The sequence below is a fragment of the Schistocerca gregaria genome, chromosome 7, assembly GCF_023897955.1.
Source record: "Schistocerca gregaria isolate iqSchGreg1 chromosome 7, iqSchGreg1.2, whole genome shotgun sequence".
Lineage (NCBI taxonomy): Eukaryota > Metazoa > Arthropoda > Insecta > Orthoptera > Acrididae > Schistocerca > Schistocerca gregaria.
Genome location: NC_064926.1, coordinates 539,439,912 through 539,460,869, shown reverse-complemented (window position 1 = coordinate 539,460,869; position 20,958 = coordinate 539,439,912). Strand labels below are relative to the sequence as shown.

General features: G+C 42.7%; 1 protein-coding gene across 1 annotated transcript in view; it reads left to right on the top strand.

The window, feature by feature from the left end:
• The window catches only part of LOC126282136 (box C/D snoRNA protein 1-like), an 83,152-nt gene that overhangs the window by 21,206 nt on the left and 40,988 nt on the right, over positions 1 to 20,958 (top strand). Inside the window, exon 3 of the mRNA XM_049981636.1 lies at positions 12,797 to 12,891. Coding sequence (XP_049837593.1) covers positions 12,797 to 12,891 — 95 coding nt within the window. The remainder of the gene's footprint in view (positions 1 to 12,796; positions 12,892 to 20,958) is intronic.

Here is a 20,958-nt window from a genome sequence, read left to right as displayed (position 1 = left end):
TCTGCAACCATAGTCACTATGATATGATCACTAACCTCTGTCACCATACTGATGCCATCGATAAGCTCCAGGCTCTTTGTAGTTACAAGGTCTGAGATATTTCTGTTGCATATGGGCTGCCAAACTAGATGCTCAGGACATGTTTTTGGAAAACATGTTCAAAAGTACTTCGTAAGACTCTCTGTCTGCGCCCCTGCAATAAATCCACAGACATTCCAGTCTGTACTCTATAGGTTAAAGACATGTCCAACTAGGATTGCATGGTCTGGATATTTACAATCTCCTGACCGTAGATGTTGGTTGTTTCTGAATCTGTCACATTGGTATTGGGTGGCCAGTAAAAATGTCCTACATTTAACTTGGTTTTACTTAGACCTGTTATGTGGATATCAGATAACTTCATTGTCGCACTCAGGTTCAATCTCAAGAGACAGTACTTTTATCAACTGCAGGGAACACTCCCCCTCCTATGACATTTAGTCTGCCCTTCCGATAAACATTCCATGACATCGCTAAACACATCTGAGCTTTCTACTTCAGGTTTTAGCCAGCTCTTTGCCCCAAGAATAACCTGAGCGTGAGAACTTTCCTGGATGGCGGTAAATTTGGGAACTATTCTTCGTGACTTTACTGATAAAATTGTGACAGTCGAAGTGCCTTTACTCTGAACATGGTCTGATGTCCATATCTGCATATCAACTGGCAAGTGTTCATCAGAGTACCTCAAACTACTGCCTAGCTTAAAAAAAAAAAAAAAAAAAAAAAAAAAAAAAAAACATACGCACTGCATAGGTACTCTGCAACCTGAGTAGGTGCTTCTTTTGTGTAGTGTACTCCTCACCTATCAGTGGGAGTCCTGCAATTTCCCACCCAATAAAGCAGGCTAGGAATCTGCAGGCTAGACTGTCACCGAGCTACAGAAGCCTTTAGTGAGATGCTCCATATTGCTCCAAACCAAAGGACGCCAATTAGCCCTGAAAACAAAGCTACAAATTTGCAAGCTCTGCTTGCACCCTGCCCGAGAGGCCAGCGGCCTTCAGCACCTCCACGAGGTGCGTGTATGAACAGAGGATAGACTCAGAACCCATGCGACAGGTGTTGTTGGTGCCAACATTAGCCACAGCAGCACTCTGCTTGCTTGAAAGCCACAGGCAAGGCTGCTTCCACATCTCAGATGATGCCCCCTCTGGCAGACATACTTGAGTGTACATTAGCTCTCTCTCCAGCCATGAACACGTCTTCCTAAGGTGCCCCATAACCTGCCTAACGTTGGAGTTCCCGATAACTACCAAACCCTGCCTATGTGTGCCTGCTTGGCCCCTGCAGAAGGAATGGCGACCTGTTCACTCACAGCGCGGATAGATGAGGCCTGGTGCCCAGCCTCCACACTGACGCCCACCTCAAGTGATGGGAACAGATTACATCCCGCCACTGACCCTGTTGTGAGGGCTGTGCATGCACTAGGAGGTGCCTTGGCATTGAGCATGCGGGCAGAAAAGCAACACTTAAGGTGTCCATGCAGTGTGCCAGACTTTCCGCCACCACTACACCCCGAGGCAGCAGCCTGAAGTGGCTGATTGTAACCAAAATCACATTGAGCTTTTGTAGACTGCAACCATCTCCTCCTGTGTCCACACACGGTGTGCACACATCCTACCTATCCTAGCGAGACTGACTGAAGATGTAAAGTATAAAAGCTGACACAAACCTAGATACGCAATTTGTTATACTCCTGACATGTCACCAGTGACACTGATACTTTAGTGAACTGTGCCTGAATTCACATTTACAAAACACAAAATTAAATCTCTTAAATACCAAAACTTGTATGAAATTTAAGCAATATATACTACCAAGAAAACACAGGAAAAGCTAAATATGTAACTTGCTGCCCTGGAGATGTGTCACAAGCGATGTGTCTGACTGGTTTCTCTAATGTGAAATGTGTTCATAGCCTTCTGCATTTAATGTTTTCTTAATTACAATAATGGGACCACACCCAAACCATGGAAAACACCACCTATCTTAGTGCCAACTCCTCTGAACTTCACTTTTGCCACTACACATGGTGGCAGGTCATGTTCTCTAGGCATGTGCCAAACCAAAACCATTCCAACTGATTGCTACAAAGTATAGCAAGATTAATCACACTAAATCATTCGTTTGCAGTGGTGCCACTCTTTGCAGCACCTCAAATGTCGGTTATCACTGACAACAGAAATGTGTCATACAAGAAGCAGCTCGGCCTTTACACCCCATTCCTTTTAAACTCCTACGCACCGTCATTGTGGTAACTGGACTGCTGGTAGCGCTTTGGAACTCTGGAATGATTGCTACCACTGATAGCTTGTGATTTTTACAACCATCATCTGCAATACTCACTCAAGATAAGTACATCTACGTACATATCCTGGCTAGCCACTGTATGGTGCATGGCGGAGGGTTCCTTGTAACACTGTGTTTCCTTTCCTGCTCCATTCACGAATAGAGCAAAGGAAAAATAACTGTCTATATGCCCTTATACAGACCCTGATTTTCTCATCTTTGTGCTCCTTACATAAAAGTAGGTTCGCGGCAGTAGAGTCATTCAGCACTTAGCTTCAAATGCTGGTTCTCTAAATTTTCTTAATAGTGTCTCGTGAAAATGATGTCATGTTCACTCCAGGGGTTCCCATTTGAGATGAAGCAGCATCTCTGTAATACTTGTATGTTAATCGAACGTACCAGTAACAAACGTAACTGCATGTTTTTGAATTGCTTCAATGTCTTTCTTTGCCGGCCGGTGTGGCCGCGCGGTTCTAGGCGCTGCAGTCTGGAATCATGCAACCGCTACGATCGCAGGTTCGAATCCTGCCTCATGCATGGATGTGTGTGATGTCCTCAGGTTATTTAGTTTTAAGTAGTTTTAAGTTCTAGGGGACTGATGACCTCAGATGTTAAGTCCCATAGTGCTCAGAGCCATTTGAATGTCTTCCGTTAATCCAGTCTGGATGGGTTACATAGTCTTCTATACACACTCCCCTTTATAAATGAGCTAAACTTTTCTAAATTTCTCCCAATAAACTGAAGCCGACCATTCACCTTCCCCACTACCATTGTTCATATCACTTTGCAACATTAGCCTAGAAATTTAATCAGTGTAAATGTCAATCAGCACACTACTGGTGCTGTATTCTAACATAATGAGATTGCTTCTCTTACTCTTGTATCTTGGTTTAGCTTTGATTGTTTTTTCACATGTGCACTTCGCAGTCAGAAGAGTTTGCTTCATGTATTGTTACTCAGATAACATCAAATAACAATCCACATTTGAAGTAACTAAGCTGCCCTGACTGACCCATCCTGCTGTTGCAGGTTCTCTACTGACAACACAATACTACCTGTCTCCTTTTATACTTATGGATCTGTCTCTTGTGCCATCTAGTGATCTATTCCACACTACATAGGGATGTTGGGATAGTTTTTTTCAGATAGTGTATGGGAGAAAATGGTGGAACTGTGTGAATTGAAATTTGATTTAAAGAAGTACGAAGTGACTGTGATAAAGAGGAATAAAAGAGTAGTAGTCATGGATGTAAATATTAGAGATCAAATTCTAAAGAAAGTGGGAAGTTCCCAAGTACCTAGGAAATGTAACAGAAGACAGTGGATCGAATGTTAACGAAATTAATGAGAGGGGAAGGCAAGTCTTTGATTTCCTGTAGAGTGTAAGAAGCGTTATCTGGAGCAAAGGTGTATCACCAGAAAATAGAAAATGTTATACCAGACATATTATGCCCCAGTACTTGCATAGCGCATAGCATCATAAATGTAATGAAGAAATGGCATGTCCACAGCATACAGGCCTGCGAGATCAAATTTAGGAATAACAGAATAGGATTTACTGTGGAGTTGACTGAATATCAAGACAGGCCCATGAAATGACAGTAGAAGGCAAGAGACCTAGGGGAAGACCGAGAGACAAATGGATCATTGAGGTAAAAGAATATGTGAAGAAGAGAGGAGAAGACTCAGCACAGGGGAGAGGGAAATGTAATGGGACGATGATGAAGATAATCAGTCTTGTTCAATAATTTCATCTTATTAACTTTTAATTTATTTTTATTCCAGTCCTAGCATGCATGCACACCCCACCACATTTTTATTTTTGCCTGCCTGATCAAGGCCTGAAATACTAGCCGTACCTTCAAGCCCTTTTTGTAGTCAGTGTATACATTTATATAATACTGAAATGTTCCCGAGTTGACCATTCAACAAAATTTCTTATTCATCAGTCTTATACCCAAAACATTATACAGTTTGAAACATTCAGGAATTGGTGTAGCAGATGCCATCATACTTTCTTCTGGTCAACTGTACATCTGCCTTTCTTTGAGCGAATGTAAGGGTGTGTTTATGCTGCTACCTAGCTGCTCACTGGCATTGCACAGCAATGGTGAAACAAGACCACAGAGTCATGCCATCCCATTTAACCTGCACCATCACTGCTCACCAAGCACTGATATCGAGCAGGTTTGTGTTTCGCACCACAACCATCGCCATATGTCCTGAAACTTGAACCATGATTGGCTGCATCAAGGGTACTCCAGCAGTGCCATGTTTGGCTCCGCTAGCTGTGAACAGCTGCAGGGTAATTAGTCCCAGCAATCAGGGAGGATGGTGCAAAAATGCGACAAGGCTACCAGTGAGCAGTGAAGTGCCAGCTGTGAGATTCAGCATAAACACACCCTAACATTGTGTAGACACAGCAAGAAGCAGCTCTTTAGCAAAGACTTAGTCCAGCAAATACTAGATATGATAGTTCTCCTTTTAGACCAGGTTGATTACGGGAAAAGTCATGCACAATGTATTGTATGAATTTCTGATGACTCTTTGCACAGATGTGACTAAGCGATTTTTATTTTCCACAAATTGCATTAACACAACATGGATTGCTAATGCGAATTACTAATAATACTAACACAAGTAATCCCCCCCCCCCCCCCCCCCCACTGCGGGTCCGGGGGTTAGAATAGGCCCGAGGTATTCCTGCCTGTCGTAAGAGGCAACTAAAAGGAGTCCCTACCAGGGAGGTGGCAACGCAGACATGCGATCTGACCTTCAGTACTACGGTCGTCCGTTCGGCCAGTGCTAAGATCGTCCGGTCGACGTCTCCTCTTCCTCCCGTCACCCCTCCGACACAAGCACCTTTATCAGCTTCTGCCAGGACGAAGACACAGAAGTCAGAAGTACGGGCCTTCAAGAAAGAACCGTCTCGTGCAGAACTTCTACATACCTTGAACCCTCAGCCATTGACCAATCCTTCCACAAAACGACCTTCCAAGAAGGCTCATAGGAAGCACAGTTCTCCTTCCCCGCCACAGCGCATTTCTCCTCCTGCGCCCCCCAGCGGTTGCCGCCCCAGGCCGTCATCCGTTCCGCCTGGCCGCACCGCTGGTAGCCGAACATCTGGCCGTTCACCAGCGGAGGAAGCTCCCCCTCCCGGCCATCTTCACAAGATGGCCAATGAACCTATAGAACAAATGGACGATGACTGTCCGCCTCCTGCAAGCGGCGGCAGTGCTCGCTCGAAGTCGGGCCCTCAGCGGCCTTCGAGATGACCCCTTCTTGCATCTTCTTCTTCCCACGTTGGCACTTATTCACTGGAATATTCGCAGCATTCGCTCCAACCGAGAGGACTTGAAATTGCTGCTCCGCTTGCACCGTCCGCTCGTCATAGCCCTCCAGGAAACGAAGCTACGCCCATGCGATCAAATTGCCTTGGCACACTACACCTCTGTGGGTTTTCACTTACCCCCTGTGGCAGGTATTCTGGCTCATGGAGTGGTTATGTTGCTGGTCCGGGATGATATCTAATATGATCCCATCACATTGCACACCGACCTGCAGGCAGTTGCCGTCCGCATTACTCTCCCCACTTTTACATTTTCCATTTGTACCGTTTACACTCCATCGTCGTCTGCCGTTACCAGGGCAGACATGCTGCAAATTATTGCTCAGCTCCCTGCACCATTTTTGTTAACTGGAGACTTCAATGCTCACCATCCTCTTTGGGGCTCTCCAGCATCCTGTCCGAGGGGCTCCCTGTTAGCAGACGTTTTCAACCAGCTCAATCTTATCTGCCTCAATACTGGCGCCCCTACTTTCCTTTCAGACACCTCTCACACCTATTCCCATTTAGACCTCTCTGTATGTACTACCCAATTTGCACCCCAGTTGAGTGGTATGCGCTTTCTGATACATATTCGAGCGACCACTTCCCGTGTGTTATCCATCTTCTGCATCATACCCCCTCTCCGTGCTCAACTAGTTAGAACATCTCCAAAGCAGACTGTGGGCTCTTCTCTTCCAGGGCGACCTTTCAGGATCAAACCTTCACAAGCTGTAATAGTCAGGCCGCACACCTCACGGAAGTCATTCTCACTGCTGCTGAATATTCCATCCCTCACACTACTTCTTCTCCACGCCGCGTACCGGTCCCTTGGTGAACCGCAGCATGTAGAGACGCCTTACGTGCTCGTCGACGTGCTTTACGCACCTTTAAACGCCACCCTACAGTGGCGAATTGTATCAATTATAAACGATTACGTGCACAGTGTCGTCGTATTTTTAAAGAAAGCAAGAAAGCCAGCTGGGCTGCTTTCACAAGCACCTTCAACAGTTTTACTCCTTCTGTTGTCTGGGGTAGCCTGCGCTGGCTATCTGGCACTAAGGTCCACTCACCAGTTTCTGGCTTGACGGTCGCGAATGACGTCCTTGTGGCCCCTGAGGATGTCTCCAATGCCTTCGGCCACTTTTTCGCAGAGGTTTCGAGCTCCACTCATTACCCCTCCCCCCCCCCCCCCCCCCCCCCCCCGCCTTCCTCCCCCGAAAAGAGGCAGAGGCGGCTCGGCCACCTACCTAATTTCCACTCCTCGAATTGTGAAAACTACAATGCCCCATTCACCATGCGGGAACTCGAAAATGCACTTGCCCGGTCACGGTCCTCCGCTCCGGGGCCTGATTCTATTCGTATTCAGATGCTGAAAAACCTTTCTCCTGCGGGTAAAGGTTTCTTCTTCGTACTTACAATCGCATCTGGATTGAGGGACATGTTCCCGCATGCTGGCGCAAGTCTATTGTTGTTCCGATTCCTAAGCCGGGGAAGGACAAGCACTTGCCTTCCAGTTATCGACCCATCTCGCTTACCAGCTGTGTCTGTAAGGTGATGGAGCGAATGGTTAACTCTCGTTTGGTTTGGCTGCTAGAATCTCGACGCCTACTTACCAATGTACAATGTGGATTTCGTAGGCGCCGCTCTGCTGTTGACCATCTGGTTACCTTGTCGACGTTCATTATGAATAACTTCTTGCGGAAGCGCCCGACCATGGCTGTGTTCTTTGATTTAGAGAAGGCTTACGACACCTGTTGGAGGGCGGGCATTCTCCGCACCATGCATACATGAGGCTTTCGCGGTCGCCTCCCTCTTTTTATTCGTTCCTTTTTAATGGATAGACATTTCAGGGTACGTGTGGGTTCTGTCCTGTCAGAAACCTTTCGCCAGGAGAATGGTGTGCCACAGGGCTCCGTTTTGAGCGTCGCTCTCTTCGCCATAGCGATCAATCCAATAATGGATTGCCTCCCAGATGATGTATCAGGCTCCCTTTTCGTGGACGATTTTGCCATCTATTGCAGTGCGCAGCGTACATGTTTCCTGGAGCGCTGTCTTCAGCGTTCTCTTGATCGTCTTTACTCCTGGAGTGTCGCCAATGGCTTCCGTTTTTCTTCCAAGAAAACAGTCTGTATTAACTTCTGGCACTACAAAGAGTTTCTCCCACCGTCCTTACGACTCGGCCCCGTTGCTCTCCCATTCGTGGAGACAACAAAATTTTTAGGTCTTACATTTGACAGGAAACTTAGTCGGTCTCCACATGTCATATTTGGCTGCCCGTTGTACCCGTTCTCTAAATGCCCTCAATGTTCTCAGTGGCACGTCGTGGGGAGCGGATCGAACCGTCCTACTTCGCCTATATCAGTCGATCGTCTGCTCCAAGCTGGGTTATGGGTGCTTTGTATGCTCCTCTGCACGGCCGTCCATCCTATGCCGCCTCAACTCCATACAACATCGGGGTTTACGGCTTGCAATCAGAGCATTTTATACGAGTCCCGTCGAGAGTCTTCATGCTGAAGCCGGTGAATTGCCACTCACCTACTGGCACGATATACTGCTTTGTCGTTACGCCTGTCGGCTACTGTCAATGCCCGACCACCCATCGTATCGTTCCTTTTTTGATGCCTCTCTCAACCGTCAATACGGGTTGTATGTCTCTGCCCTGCTACCCCCTGGAGTTCGCTTTCGTCGCCTCTTCAACTCCTTGATTTTTCACTCCCTGCAATCTTTAGAGTGGGCGAGAGCCACACGCCACCTTGGCTCCAGGCTCAGGTTCGCGTTCACCTTGACCTCCGCTCGCTCCCAAAGGAGGTTACCCCCGGTTCAGTATACCACTCCCGTTTTGTCGAACTTCGTTCGAAGTTCATTAATATGACTTTCATTTATACAGATGGCTCTAAGACCAACGACGGGGTCAGGAGTTCTTTTATTGTCGGGGCACAAAGTTTCAAATACCGGCTACATGGCCATTGTTCGGTCTTCACAGCTGAGCTCTTTGCCCTCTACCAGGCTGTTCTTTACGTCTGCCACCACCGACATTCTGCTTATGTCATCTGCTCCGATTCTCTGAGCGCCATCCAGAGCCTCAGTGATCCGTATCCGGTTCACCCTTTCGTGCACCAGATCCAACGCTCTCTTCAGCAGCTGGTGGACGACGGGTCTCCAGTTAGCTTTATGTGGGTTCCTGGCCATGTCGGTATCCCTGGGAACGAAGCTACAGATGCCGCGGCCAAGGCTGCGGTCCTCCAGCCTCAGACGGCTTCTTGTTGTGTCCCTTCATCAGATTGTAGCACGGTCATTTGTCGGCGCATTTTATCGCTGTGGCATGCCGATTGGGCTGCACTTACGGACAACAAGCTTCGGGCCTTGAAACCTCTTCCCGCAGCTTGAAAGTCCTCCTCACGTCCTTCTCGGCAGGAGGAGGTCGTTTTGGCCCGGCTACGAATTGGACACTGCCAGTTCAGCCATCGCCATCTGCTGACGGCAGCGCCGGCGCCGTTCTGTCCATGTGGGCAATTGCTTACGGTTCGCCACATTTTAACGTCCTGTCCGGATTTTACTACGCTGTGTCTTGATCTTGCCTGCCATGTACTCTGGATGCCATTTTAGCAGACGACTCAGGAGCTGCTGCTCGCGTTCTTCGTTTTATCAACTTGACACACCTGTCTAAGGACGTTTGATTATGCTGTAATTTTTTAATCCTATGCCTGTTAATACGTCTTTTATAGTGTTGACCCTTTTAGTTGCTGTTTTAACCTTGTGCCTCGCGGTACATTCCTAAATTAGTCAGGGCACTAATGACCATTGTAGTTGTGCGCCCTAAAATCACAAAAAAAAAGTAATGCATATGGTCAACATGTACTTAAATCTCTGCACACGTTCTACATTGCTAGAGGGGGAATTGATTCTTAGTCATCGTGTTACAGAGCTGTTGTGCTCTTCTGGGAAAGGCAACATCTCCCGTCATGCTGCTTGCTGCTTGCTTGCTATTCAATTCACTGACACACTTCTACTCCCCAGCATTTCCTGTCCAGTTCTCTTATGCTGATAGACAAAATAACTGAGCACATATTTATAAAGTGCAATTACTTTCAGATTATTAAGTGAGGACTTATTTGCAGTTGTTAAATGAGCTTTTTTGTAAAATACATTCCTATAATCAGTGGCTGAGAAGTGTTCAATTTATAACAGTAATGATATCGGCAACCTTTGTAGCGTTGGGGAGAAAGTAATTGGATTGGTGATAAATGTGACACCTTGTTGCTGTCTGTTGTTGACAGCATATTGTGAAGCTGTATAATTGTGTTGTTGTCACTTGGTGGTGAATTAATGAACAACCAGAAAGTTACTGCACTTCTCGCACCATTAGTTGTGTTATAGATAGACTTCATAAATCTTTTCCAATCAGGAATTGATGACACTTGTAGAGTAAGCTGCAATTAATGTAGCCACTTACCACATATACACAATATATCTCCCACGGCTGGTGCAATACGTCTGATGGAATGGAACTGATCATGTTCAAGTCTAGAACAGTAATCTCCTGTAAAGCATTGCTTGTCTTGCTTTGAAGTATCTCAAGTTCTGTTGCAAAGGGAGACATTTAAGTCTCTAGGCCTCTTCAGATGTTGGGAGCCAAGGATGTGGGGACACATTTGATACCGATCACGCTGTGAAATATATTTGCGACAGCGATAGTGCAAATCATGAAATTGACATTGTCAAATATGTATTGACAGCATGTACACTTGGGACAGATTCTTCAATGTGGTTAACAGTTGACAGTTGAAGTTGTTGAGCTTTTTTTATGTAATAAGTCGCTTAAAAACTGCAAATAAGTATTCACTTAATAACCTGAAAATAATTCCAGTTCATAACCTCTAACTCAGTTTGCAGACCTATGAAGGAGGGCAGTGCAAGAACACAACCCAGTGACCCACATTCCCTCACGCTTCGATCCCACACTAACCTCCCCCCCCCCCCCCCCCCCCCTCCCTCTTTCCCTTCACCATGTTCCACCTCAGGAGGAACATGTTTTATCCTGTGACATGGATCTACTATACTTAGGTATGATACACACACACACACACACACAATATTTTTTTCAACCCAATTCGTTTACCAGTAAACAGTAATTTTAAGCCATTAAGACACTATTTTTAACAGTTTGTGAATTTTTCAACCTCTGTAACTGATTTTTCCATCCTATGTAACGCAGAAACTGATAGTCCAAGAGAAAAACGAATAGGACCTTTTGTGTTGGAATTATAATGTACTTTAATTTTGTAATGGCAGATATTTTCGTTAGCAGCCGCAGTTTGTTATTCGAGAAACTTTTGCAAAGTACCTTTAAACATCCCTCTACCCCAGCACTCACACCACAATGGTCAGGATTTTTAGAATGTTGTTCAGGACATTCTCTGCTAGCACCATGCAAAAATTTGTGACCAACACAATTTTTCCTCAAATTTTACTTAGGTGACTGGACTATGTACATTGTACAGTTGTACTTTCTATTGAAAGTACATTTTGTCTGAAGAGATATTGTTTTATTTAACTGTTTTACAATCATAAAAACCGTTGCAGTTCTGATGTTGTATTGTTTACAAGGGAAATATGGTAATATTGTCACACTTCCGAGAGAGAGAGAGAGAGAGAGAGAGAGAGAGAGAGAGAGAGAGAGCTTCTTTTTAAGAGTTACCACATAATAGTACTCTAGAAACCTGCACCGAAAGAAATATCAGAAAACTAAAACAACTGGGGATGAAGCTCTTAATAATTATGACTTGGAAACTGAGATGGGACCAGATAAAAAATAGGAAGGAAACTTGTAGGCAGTGCATTGAAACCTGACTGAAATGGTTTAATCACCTTGAAAAGATGGTCTCTCAGAGACTGTGTTTAATATGATTTGAGTAGATATTGAAGACAACAGTTTGAGAGAGATTTATGGTGGGCTTTTGGGTGTTCAGTTGCATTATTTACATTTTTATGCACATATTTTGGCAAATGACCCAGTTATCTTCTTTCAGTACTATGAGTTATGTTTTTACGAGTACTTCTTTCCTGGACTCCAACCAGACTATGAAGTATTGTGCATAAAAATGAAATCAAGATCTGCTAAATACCTGAAAGCACTCCATTAACACCATAACATAAAAGCCCGAGTTATCTCGTTTTTATTATTTTGACAGAAACTAAAATCCCTGGTGTACTCAGGCACTTAAGAACAGACCGAAAAAAATAAAACCCCACTTATATCTGTTTCAGCACTGATAGTAAAGTGTTCGGCTGCTAGAAAGCATCAGGTCCTATATTTGTAGCCTGCTGTTGTGTTTTGGTTGAAGTGGTTGCCACTAACTATCGTCTTTACTATATGCAGCTTTGGAAATTCGACTACAAACCACTCACTTTTAGGCTCTCTTCTGTATTGTTGTGTAGGCAGTGCATGCAAAAAATAATGGCTATAGTGATTCTGAGTTCATCAGATGAGTGAGAAGTGCTCACCAATGATATGAGATAAATAGGTCCACTGTGCCTCTAGCCAGCTTCTCCAAAATTTATGTCCATGGGAAGGGGGGTGGGGACTTTTATTGTAAGTTAAGGGGTTAATCAGTCGTGCCAAGGAAACCCAAGAAATTACAAGAGATTGATTGATTAGATCAGAAATGGTTGAGCAGGAAAAGGTCTGGATTTGCAGCAGATTATGGAGGAAGACACCTGTCTGGACAGAAATAAGTGAAAAATTCTCATTTACTACACTAGGAGACAGGGAAGGTTCAATATAATGACTTGTGAGACATTATGCCATTTTCAAATGGAAGAACATTAATGGTAGATCAGTATATTTTTAGTAGTAGTAATTGCTCCTCTTTTCTGTCCTTATGATCACCAGTTCGTAAGCAGTAGCAATGGACGCAAGGTTCCATTTACAACTAAAGAACTGGAGTCTCTCCTTTATCCAGCGGTTTGAATTTAGCAGTTTCTTAATATGTAAAATGTTTGGTCTGATGCAGTCTACTTTTTCCTGTAGGACAGTATAGTCGCAAATGCGTAATAAATCTTTGTTCTGTTTTTATCATATTATCTTCTCAGAAGTGAAGAAAAATGTGTGTTTTGCAAATTTTTTTTTTTTTCTAATTACAGATTATATGCTTTTAGAAGAAATGACAAGGTCAGTTGAAACATTTTCAAGAGACCCAACAAAACGGTTTACACGCTTGGCCACAGAATTGCCTCCGGTAAGGTTATTGCACAGTTCTGAGCTAAAATGCATTTACATGTTGTGTGATAGTTGTTCTATTTTTGTGAATATAGTTTTAGTTGGGAGGCTTTGAAATGACACCTGCTATAATTTTACTCACTTTTAGTATAGATTTTATGACAGCACATTGTTGGATTCAATTTGTGTTAAGGTACTTTAAAATGATGTATTTCCTAAATTATAGTTTTTGGCAATTCAGAAGCGGGCTGCAAGATTTGTTACCAATAGGTTCAAACAACACATAAGTGTTATGGAGAGGCTTCAGGAACTAAAATAGGAATCCCTGCAGGGAAGGCGATGTTATTTTCAAGAAACACTATTGAGGAAATTTAGAGAACTGCGGGTGTAAGGACCATGAAGATAAGAGGCAAAAATAAGGGCTCATATAGAGGCATACAGACAGTCGTTTTTCCCTCGCTCTGTTTGCGAGTAGAACAAAAAAGGAAATGACTAGAAGTGGTATAGGATACCCTCCGCCGTGCAATCTAAGGTGCTTCTGGAGTATCGCTGTAGATGTAGAGCACAGAAAAATAAAGTGAATATGACAGTATTAAATGATGATTCTGAGAAATTGTTACCTCTTAATACTGTCACCAACTGACTGTGTGCGCTCTTGATTGCTTCATGTGAAACTAAATGTAGATGTTTTTATCAATTGTTAGGTCTTCAAAAAGTTTGCAGTATATTGTTTACATACCTATCAAAAATTGAAGGATTTGTGGAAAAAGATCTGTCCAATAATTTCTGTTGCACTATGTGCACACCACATTCCTGTCTTTACATCATGCCGAGGAATTGTTCTGCGAGTTCACATATCTCGACAAGAGCAGTCATGCTTTGTCAGAAAACAGAACATTTCAGGAGCATTCTTACTATTATGCATGGACTTCAATAAACAGTTGCAGTACTGAATTAACCAACAGTATCTTAATTGATCAGTCAATGCACAGTCATTCCTTGTGAGATCACACTTTGAAGTTTGTGTGCAGCTCTCTGAGCTAATACTACTGACAAAACAGTCTGAAGAGCAAAGTGGCTGAATAATTTTCTCACCCCTTAACTCTTCTAATTCATTCTCAGTTAAAACTGATAAGCCACCTACAACACAGGGTGGAACACAGGCCAGAACAGCATCTGGGGAACCCTGTATAATTCCTTGTATAATTTGGTAATATTTTTTTATGTTGTAGTGTACTTCTTTCAGTTAGCATTATTTTCATGTTTAGACAGCGAAGTATCCATTACCTGGTTACCACTGTGTAACATAACTAACTCACAACTTTATGTTAAGAAATTTTAAAATAAGCTAAAAACCTCTCGTTTGCATTCATATTTGTTATACCATTGCTAATTAGCATATTGAAATGTCGGACTGTCAGGAAGACAAACTTTTGAATACAAAATATTCGTGTATCGTGTATTTCACTTTAATGCCGAACCATATATACTAAACTGTTGTTATGGCAGCTAAATTTCATCAGAGAATGAGTGTCTCATGCATGAGATACTCTGTGCTCTGCCTTTAATTTTCTCATAGGCTCACGTCTGCTGCTGATCCTACACTTATCTATATTACTAAAATGCTATTCCAGAACGTGGTACCAGTGCAGATTAGAATCAACAAAAATTCAATTTTCAGTATTTTCTGTAATTATACGCAAAATTTAAAAATCAGAAAGCTGTCATGATCTACTTATTAAGAGGTAAAATCTTATGTTAAAAATTTAACACAACAAGACAAATATTACAGTTAGAAACTGTGATTCATTTTGAGGCAGCATGGCTGATGATACACCATTACCCAGTCTTCATTCACCCAATATTTGAGAGCACTTGGTGACTTCCAACAAAATTCAAGCATAATTTCAAATCTTCTCTAAACTTTTTCTCACTTATATGCTTAAAGGAAAATATTTAACACTTTAAACTCATTTGTAAAATTGTTGGACATTTCAAGCTGTTTTTTACATGGGAGTTAGATTCATTAAAGAATCAGAGTTGCTGTTTGCTATAGAAGATAACTCGTGAAGGTATTGTCTAGGTGATCCATTTGTTGCTGTTGCTGTAGCTGAAAGGGAATTACAGTTTTATGCATCTATAAAAAGGTAGTTCCACACAGCATATGACAACTCCCACTGTCATATGTTGGCAAAAGATATTGCTGAGAAACTGCAAAAATTCTGGTCCTGCATAAAATCACTAAGTGGGTCAGAACCTTCTATTTAATTAATCATTGACCAGCATGGTGTGACAGTAAAAGACACCAAAAGTGAAGCTGAAGTTCTAAATTCTGCGTTTTAAATATATCATTCATGTAATAGAATCATACAGATCTTCTATCTGAGTGCGAGGTTTCCCGGCAGTGTCCACTAATAAAATTCTCTCTAGCTTCCAGTTGCGTCAAATGATTAAAAATCCCCAAGCTTGGCCATTGTCAAGTGGTGAGCGTCTTCTGGTTGCCACTGTCCTTACATAGCCACACTGCCATCTGTAATGTTGGTGGTGCTTGCTACAGCATCATATTGGGTAATGTTTTTGTTGTGTATCAACTTCAGCCTTCCTGTGGCAGGATCCCAAGCCGTGCTTAGCGGCAGGTCGCCATCTTTTTTGAGGGTATTATCACGTATGAATGGTGTTGCGATGGGGAGCCCCTTAGCTCCAGTTATATTCAACTTGTTTATGTAGTACTTTGATGAAATCACCCTGGACTTGGGTTCTACAAAGCGTAGTTACTTTTATCATTATGTTGATGTCGCATTCAGTGTCTAGTTTCATGGATGTGAAAACTGGGAGAATTGGTGGATCACATCAACAGTATCCATGACAATATCAAGTTCATGACAGAGGTACAGACAGATGATGCCTTGCTGTTCCTTGACATCCCCATCCACCATAAAGCAAATGGGTGTCTCAGTGCAACAATGTTTACGGGAAACCCACCCATACGGAATGATATTTGCATGCCAACAGCTATCACTATCCATCACAGAAACATTCTGTCCAGAGGACCTTCATGCATTAAGTGGAAGCTGTCTAAAACTGAAAACCTGCCGATGGAACTGAGCCACTTATGGAAAGTATTCAAGGAAAATTGCTACAAAAACCACCAGATTTTGGAAGCCACCATCCCAAAAATACGTAAGCAGAATTATCCAGAGGACGACTTGAAGAAGCTTGTGTTTTTGCCATTCTGTGGCTCAGTAACAAGAAAGATTAGCCGGCTCCCTAAGAGTCATAAAACTGATTCACTCTTCAGAGCCCCAGCAAAAATTACACAACTCATGAGGCCTGTAGATGATGATGTAGGTCTCAGAACACCAGTAGTATATAAAATACCATGTAGGTGTGGACAGTTTTTTGTTCAACAGACTGTACATACTATTGAACAGTGCTGTGTAGAATATGAAAGATGCTTTTGCCTTAGATACTCTGAGAAATCAGTTGTAGCAGAACATGTTCCAAAAACAGACGTTGTATTGCATTCAACAGTATATCTGTTATTAAACAGATAAATGGTTTCAGCAGATAGCATAATAAAGGAAGCTAGTGAGATAAAAGTTAGTGACAGCACCCTCAATAAAGATAGTGGCCTGCAGCTAAGCATAGCTTGGGGTCCGGCCATCAGAAGGTTGAAGTGGGTGCAGCAGGTGCGCAACTAAAACATTACCTTATGTTGCACTGTAATGACCACCAGTGACGTCGCAGAAGGCAACACAGCTATGTAAGGATGGTAGCAGCAACCAAAAGACAGTCACCACTTGACAGTGGCCGAACAGTACTCAGCTCATGGTTAGAGAGAATTTTATCAGATATGCTATCATTTGATCGTCACACAGACTACTGTACAAAGGACGTAGAAGGAAGAATATCTGACGTTGAGAAGAAGCTGGGAAGTGGGAGGGGGGGGGGGGGGGGGGGGAGACCAGATCTGGAAGGAATCCCAATTCATTTTTACAGAGTATGCTTCGGTATTGGCCCTGTACTTGGCTTGCATTTATCTCAAATCTATTACCCAGCCCAGAGCACCAAGTGACTGAAAGAAAGACCAGTTGATGCTTGTATATAAGAAAGATAAAGGAAATTACATACCAATATCCTTACCATCGGTTTCATGCAGTATTCTTGAGCATATTCTAAGCTCTTGAGGCATAAAAGCAGTTAATTGGCATAGATTTTGAAAGCATTGCCTGTGTGAAACTCAGCTCGCCTTTTTCTCACAATGTTCTGTGAACTGTGAGTAAGGGCAACAGGGAGCCCATATTGCAGGATTTCAGGGAAGGATTTGACAAAATACACCACTATAGACTGTCAACAAAAGTCTGATTGTACGGGATAGGTTCTCACTAGTAAATCTAGCCAAGGGGTACTTTAATTTTGAATAACTTTGAATATGTTGTAGTGTAGAGCAAAGTAAGAGACTAACATTCTTTTATACGTACCCATATGGTCATTAAAGTGTGAAACACCCCATTAAAAAAAAAAAGGAGTTAAATATTTCCTGACTAGTACCAATGAAATGGTAATAGATATTAAAAAAAAAACTTTGAGTAAAAGTTTTATGGTTTTTAATGTATGTAACAACAGTGCATCCAGATTTGACTTATCAAACAACCCAGCATAAGAATTGGCGTTGAAGTGGATAGACTTTGGATGTGCATACAGTGATGCAGATCTATTTCTAGCAAACGCATCCTTGGAATACCACTTCATCATATATGACTGAATAGGGTACTATTGATGCTAAGCATTTCACTACTAGTCAAATGTTGAAATGAAAAACAAAGTAGTTGGGGGGGGGGGGGGGGGAATGTCGGAAGAAAATGAACTTTTTTTGATAAATCTGCATGTAGCATTGTAAAATACATTAAAAACTATAGAAATTGTAATTGAAGTTTTATTCCATATCTGTTAACGTTTCAGCAGTATGAATTTAGAAATATTAAACTCAATTTTTAAAGGGGTGTTTCACCCCTTTAGCAGCTGTACAGCTATGTATAAAAAAAGACCTTTTATTTTGCTCTACACTAAAGCATTTTCGAAGCCTATCAAAATGAAAGTGCAACCCTTGACTATGTTTACTTGTCCGATATGTGAATGGTCCAAAGACTTCTTAATTAACAGAACTCAGTACATTGTCCCAGACAATGAGTGGTCATCAGAGACATGGGCATCATTAGGAGCACTCCAGGGAAGTACTGATATGACCACTCTTGTTCTCTATATACATGCTTGAACTGACAGAAAGGAATAGCAGCAATATGACTATTTGCTGATGACGCTGTAATGTACAGGAAAGTGTTATCTCTGAGTGACTGTAAGAGGAAACATAATGACATAGCCAGAATTTATATTTGATATGATGAATGGCAGCTTGCTCTGAATGTAGAAAATTTTGATTTAATGGAGATGGGTATGGAAAGAAGTCGTCTAGTGTTCAAATGAGATCTTAGTACCACACTGCTTGACATAGTCATGTTGATTAAGTATCTAGGTATAATGTTGCAATAGGATTGGGGAGAAGAGAAGTTTGTGACACAACTTGACTAGTAGAAGTGGTAGGACATGTTCTGAGGCATCAAGGGATCACCAATTTAGTATTGGAGGGTAAAAATCGTAGAGGGAGACCAAGAGATGAATACACTAAGCAGATTCAGAAGGATGTAGGTTGCATGCAGTAGGTACTGGGAGATGAAGCTTGCGCAGGATAGAGTAGCATGGAGGGCTGCATCAAACCAGTCTCAGGACTGAAGACCACAACAACAACAATGTTGCAAAGTTATATGAAACAGAACAAATACATAAGAACTGTGATAGGGAAGATGAACGGTCAGTTCTAGTTGATTGGGACAATTCTAGGGAAGTGTGAGTCATCTTTAAAGGAAACCACATATAAAACAGAATAAAAGCCCCTTCTTGAGGACTGCTTGGGTGTTTGGGATCCCCACCAGATTGGATTGAAGGAAGACTTTGCAGCAATTCAGAGGTGCGGTACTAGATTTGTTACCAGTAGGTTTCATAAACATGCTAGTGTTACAGAAATGTTTCATGAAACCAAATTCCTGGAGGGAAGAAATCATTCTTTTCTCAAAACTATTAAGAAACTTCAAGGAACAGACATTTGCGGCTGACTGCCAAACTATCCTACTGATTCCAACATACATTTCTCGTAAAGACTGCAAAGATCAGACAAGATAAATTAAGGTTTTTATGGAAGTGTATAGACAGTCATTTTTCCTTTGCTCCATTTGCAAGTGGAACATGAAAGGGAATGACTATACTGTGGTGCAGGTAAGACTGCATCTGAATAAAGCATTTTGTGCAGACAGAAAGGGAAAATACGTGCCACTTTGCCAATTAACCCTTTCTGTGTTGTCAGTACTATGCAGTCAGCTTTCTGGGCTGCTGTCAATACTGTTATTCGTAAGAGTTTCACTTTCCAGTGATACATTGAGCACATAGTAAAGAATACTCCACTCATATTTTCAGTTACTTATTTTGATATCTTCTATGTGACCAGAGAAATAACACATTTTTTATCGTTATACGAGGGTTGAAACTTAAATATTGCATCTGTTACTTTCCTTCAAAGTAGTCACCAGCGTTGTGTAGAACCTGTTGCCAGCGATGTGGAAGGCATAGTATATCGTTAGCAGAGCCTGTTCTGTTGATGGTGCGAATGGAGCAGTCTACTACCTGTCGAATCTCTGGAACAGTTCTGAAGTGAATGCCAGGAAGTGGTTCCTTCATCTTTGGAATCAAATCAAAGTCACAAGGACTTAAGTCCGGGCAGTATCACCTGCGATCAGCTTTGCGAAAGAAGCAGCGACACGTTCTGAGCAACCCACCCATCATTTTGCACGACAATGCACTGGCACATACAGCACCTGTGGCTGCTCTGTTCGGTCGATGGGACTGGGAAGTACTGTACCATCGACCATACTCCTGGACTTAAGTCCTCACGACTTTGATTTGATTCTGAAGATGAAGGAACCACTTCGTGGCATTAGCTTCAGAACTGTTCCAGAGATTCGACAGGCAGTAGACCACTCCATTTGCACCATCAACAGAACAGGCTATGCGAATGGTATACTACACCTTCCACATAGCAGGCAATGGGGTCTACACAACGCTGGTGACTACTTTGAAGGACAGTAACAAGTGCAAACATGTAACGTTTGTGTATCGGTTGTGAATAAATAGTTCCCACTATTTAAGTTCCAACCTCCATACATAATTCATTTTAATGAGGCGAAACAGAGTCAGTGATGTTTCCTAAGTGAAGATGCACTCTCTTCAACTTCTGGTAGAGACCAACTAGAGGCAGTGATGCCTCAAATGCCCAGGCTGTATGGGAAGGAACGTTTGACATAGAAACAATGGCAAACACTTCAGTCCACATCAAACCCACTAACAAACAACAGTACTTAGATTTTGGCAGTTGCCATCCTTTGCATGTCAAACATTCCCTCCCATACAGCCTTAGGGTTCGGGTCAAATGTATGTCTTCAGATGCAGATTCTTTACAGCAAAACACCACCACTCTGACTTCAGCCTTCACTGAACGTAATTTTCACAACAGCCTAGTTCAGAAGCAGATTTCCTGGGCCATCACATTCAATCTTGGTACTACTGATCCCTCCAAAACAACAACTTTGGAGCTCACAACTTGCCTGATGTTCAATGTATCAATGGGCTACTTTGGCAAGGTCATGACTTCCTAAAATTCTGCCCTGAAATGAGATCCATTCTGTCAGATTTTGCCCACCCCACGTAGAATAGCTTTTCATCTCCCTCCCAGTCTCTGCAACATCCTTGTCAGACCCGCTCTATGCACCATCCTACCACCACCTATTCCAGCCCTGTAATTGGCAAAACATACACTATCAAAGGGAGAGCCACATGTGAAACGACACATGTCGTATACCAGCTGTTATGTAAACACTGTTCAGCCTTTCATATCAGCCTGACTACCACCAGTTATCAGTCAGGATGAATGGGCATAGGCAGAGAGCACATACAGGCAACACTCAATATCCTGTTGCAG